This window comes from Salvia hispanica, chromosome 3 (genome assembly GCF_023119035.1).
Source record: "Salvia hispanica cultivar TCC Black 2014 chromosome 3, UniMelb_Shisp_WGS_1.0, whole genome shotgun sequence".
NCBI lineage: Eukaryota > Viridiplantae > Streptophyta > Magnoliopsida > Lamiales > Lamiaceae > Salvia > Salvia hispanica.
In genome coordinates, this window is record NC_062967.1 from 28380287 (window position 1) to 28383599 (window position 3313).

Consider the following 3313-nt stretch of genomic DNA (forward strand, 5'->3'; position numbering starts at 1 on the left):
ATACGATATTATTAGTAGATTTTGTAGTTGTGTTTTGAGCTTATAAAGATCTTTTTCTTACAAATTTTGGATACTAAACAATGCATAAATGTATAATTTTAGAGTTTGATGGACTGATAGAGACTCGTCTATCCTTAAACAAACATAAGGAGTCCGATCCTCGATTTTGGGTATTGAATAGTTTTAAGTACGTCGATTAGTAGTCCTGCATTTTGAGGTATCTACAAATCAACAATCCTTATATTATTGAGCCGCCTTCTGAATTAACTATAAATCAACAAGAGAATTAGTCAATTACTATCTGTGTATGTTTACATAATGAACCAAAAAATATACTGCATCCGTCCCACTCAAGATGTCCACATTCTTGAGTGGCACGAGATTTTAGGAAGAGTTATTAGGGGGAATAAAGTATAGAGAAAAAATGTAGTTGGATATTTTAATAAGGAGAGAGGAGTTATTTCCAAATATAGAAAATGGACATTTGAATGAGATAAACTAAAAAGAAAAAGTGAATATCTTGAATGTGACGAAGAGAGTATAATTAATGTATGTGTCTGTTAACATGTCCCATTTATTACTATTTGAATGACCATACTATATCTGTACATAACAATATACTTTGTTCCTTTTTCTTGAAATGGCTTCACGTACATGTTCTTGTCTCAATGTGTTTTTATATGTTCAAAACTCATTGATCTTGACAGTATATTAAGGTAGGATCAAATGGTTTTGTTCCAAGGAGTGGTTGGCTCATAAAGAATACTGAAATTACATAAATAAATAAACAATTTAGTTATTTTATTTAGTTAGTTATTGTAGTAGTACATCATTGCCGAAAAACAAATATAATTGCATGGAGAATCCTCACTTAAAAGGAAAAATCCGAAAACAAACTTTTCAAAATGATCTAATTAAACATATAATATTCTGGTTGTTAAGTTTGACCACATCCTAAACCTTAATTAAGTCCTTGTCAAGTAAACCAAGTGGTCAAGATGTGACGATGCAATCATTAAATTTTTATAGTTACATATATTAATATAGATTATAGACCAACTCAGTTGTAAATTCAGAAAATAGAAATTGTGAAACTAAAGGTATTTGGAGGTGTCGGAGACAAAGGTATTAGTATATTCAGAAAATAAAACTCGTGAAACGTATTTAATTTGAAGGTGTCGGAAGACAAAGGTGTTGGTATATTCAGAAAATAAAACTCGTGAAACTGAAGGTGTTCAATTTGACGGTGTTAGAAGACAAAGGTAGAGCAATGGTAGTATGATTTGTGAGGGGAAATTTTTTTGGATAAGCTAGAACAATGCTCATACTAGTAATAGATCCGCATTGTCGGTTGATATGCTATGGGCCCATTTAGTAGTACTTTGTAATAATGTAGAATGCGCGCGCATGCAAATAATTTCTCTGCACGAGTTTTATCGATACGTAAAAATTGAAAATATTAAATAAATTCGGACTTTGGTGCTACCGCCAACTCTTCGTGGTTGGGTCCACTTGCGCTTCGTGTTCGACGTCCATTCATGTCAACATTTTGCCTCTGACGCCGCACGTGTTTTGTTTTCTGGATTTACCATTGCTTGAAGTGAAATATCGCATGGTAAGTCTCATCATAATATCACTTACTAAATATTGAAGTATAGAAGTATGGAACACCCAAGCCACGCGTTGGTTGGCTTCTGCGCGTGCTTCTTTAGGCACAATCCGATTCATATTGCTACTCGGATTAAGGCTTCTGATTTCTCATTAAAACTCTTGTCGTCCACAGATGAGAGTATTTTTGAAGGACCGATGAAGTAAAATATTGCACGCGATTTTCCCTTACTACTTTCCACATTATACAAATACATAGTCATAAAATAATAATCCAAAAGTTACATCAAAATGCAGTGATGACATCACGCCACATTCAAATATTTATAGCAATAGATACATATATTCTCCAATATTGTCGCTATCATGATCCCTTTTCCTTAAACTTTCACTGCTCCAACGCCTCTATCCCGCCGGCGCCGCACCGCCACCGCCAGCGGCTTCTTCATTTCACAAGACAGCCTCATCTCCTCCGACAAATCCACGTCACCCGCTGCCGCAAAATCAAACTCATGCAAAAGCCTCGCCACCCAAAAGCTCACCGCCGTCATTCCCATTACTTTCCCCGGGCACGACCTCCGGCCCGACCCGAACGGCGCCAGCGTCATATCCGCAATCTCCGCGCCCAAGAGGAACCTCTCGGGCTTGAAGGTTAGCGGGTCGGGCCAGTTGTCTGGATCCCGGCATATCGCCCACATGTTGACCATAGCCGTGGTCCCCGCGGGGACGAGGTGGCCGTCCACCGTCGCGTCCCGGATCGAGAGACGGGACCACGAGAGCAACGGCCCGGGCGGGTGCAGGCGCAGGACCTCTTTGACGACAGCCGTCAAATAAGGGAGCTTCGTCAGGTCAGACTCTGCGACCTGGCGCGAGCTCCCGACCACCTCGTCCAGCTCGTGCTGCACCTTTGACTGAACGTCGCGATGCAGCACGAGCCTGGCTAGTATCCACTCCATCAGGACTGCCACTGTGTCTGTCCCTCTGAATATCATTTCCTGCATGACAGGATTAAAAAAATATTTATATAGTGATTTCAGTTCTCCTTTTATATTATTATATTTTTATTTGCTAGCACAGTATACAGTACAACACAGACATATATACTACTTTCTACTTACCCAGAGAAGTGAGATCATGTCGGGTTCCGACAACCGGTCGGGCCCTTGAAGCGACATAAGGACGTCTACGAAGTCATGATCTCCGTCTCGCCTCTCGTGCTCGGCCATGATCCGGCCCACAATCCGGTTTACCCGGGGCGCCATCATGGAGCACCGGAGCCGGATTCTCTGCAAGTCGAAATCCGACAAAAACGACAAGTGGTCGGACCAGTTGAGCCGGCCGAGCAAATCGTACCCTTCCTCCACCAACTCCCTCAGCTCCGCCGTCTCCCCGTTACCGGAATCAAGAACATACCGCCGCCCAAACACAGTGAACATCATGTTGTTAAGCGACGCCACCTTCAACACATCCCTCACTCGAACCACACCACCACCGTCTTCCATCACCGCCGCCGCCATCTGATCGCCAATCTCCAACCGCCTCCCGGCCGAAGCCCTGAGCTGCTTCGGGCAGAAGAGGTGGCCGGAGGCGATCCTCCGGAGCGTCGTCCAGTAAACCCCGTACGGGGCGAACCCCATGGACCGGCCGAACATCAGCTCGTAGGCCGACTCCTTCGCCGGCCGGTCCACGAAGGCCGACCCGTTCA

At 43.1% G+C, this 3313-nt stretch overlaps 1 protein-coding gene across 1 annotated transcript; it reads right to left on the minus strand.

Annotated features, from left to right (window-relative positions):
• Window positions 1-1807: 1807 nt before the first annotated feature.
• On the minus strand, window positions 1808-3311 carry LOC125209771 (cytochrome P450 78A9-like; the record flags this gene model as incomplete). The annotated part of the gene is made up of 2 exons (XM_048109356.1): window positions 1808-2603; window positions 2727-3311. Coding segments are annotated over 2 exons (1200 nt in total), but the record flags the coding sequence as incomplete, so codon positions are not given.
• Window positions 3312-3313: the final 2 nt, after the last annotated feature.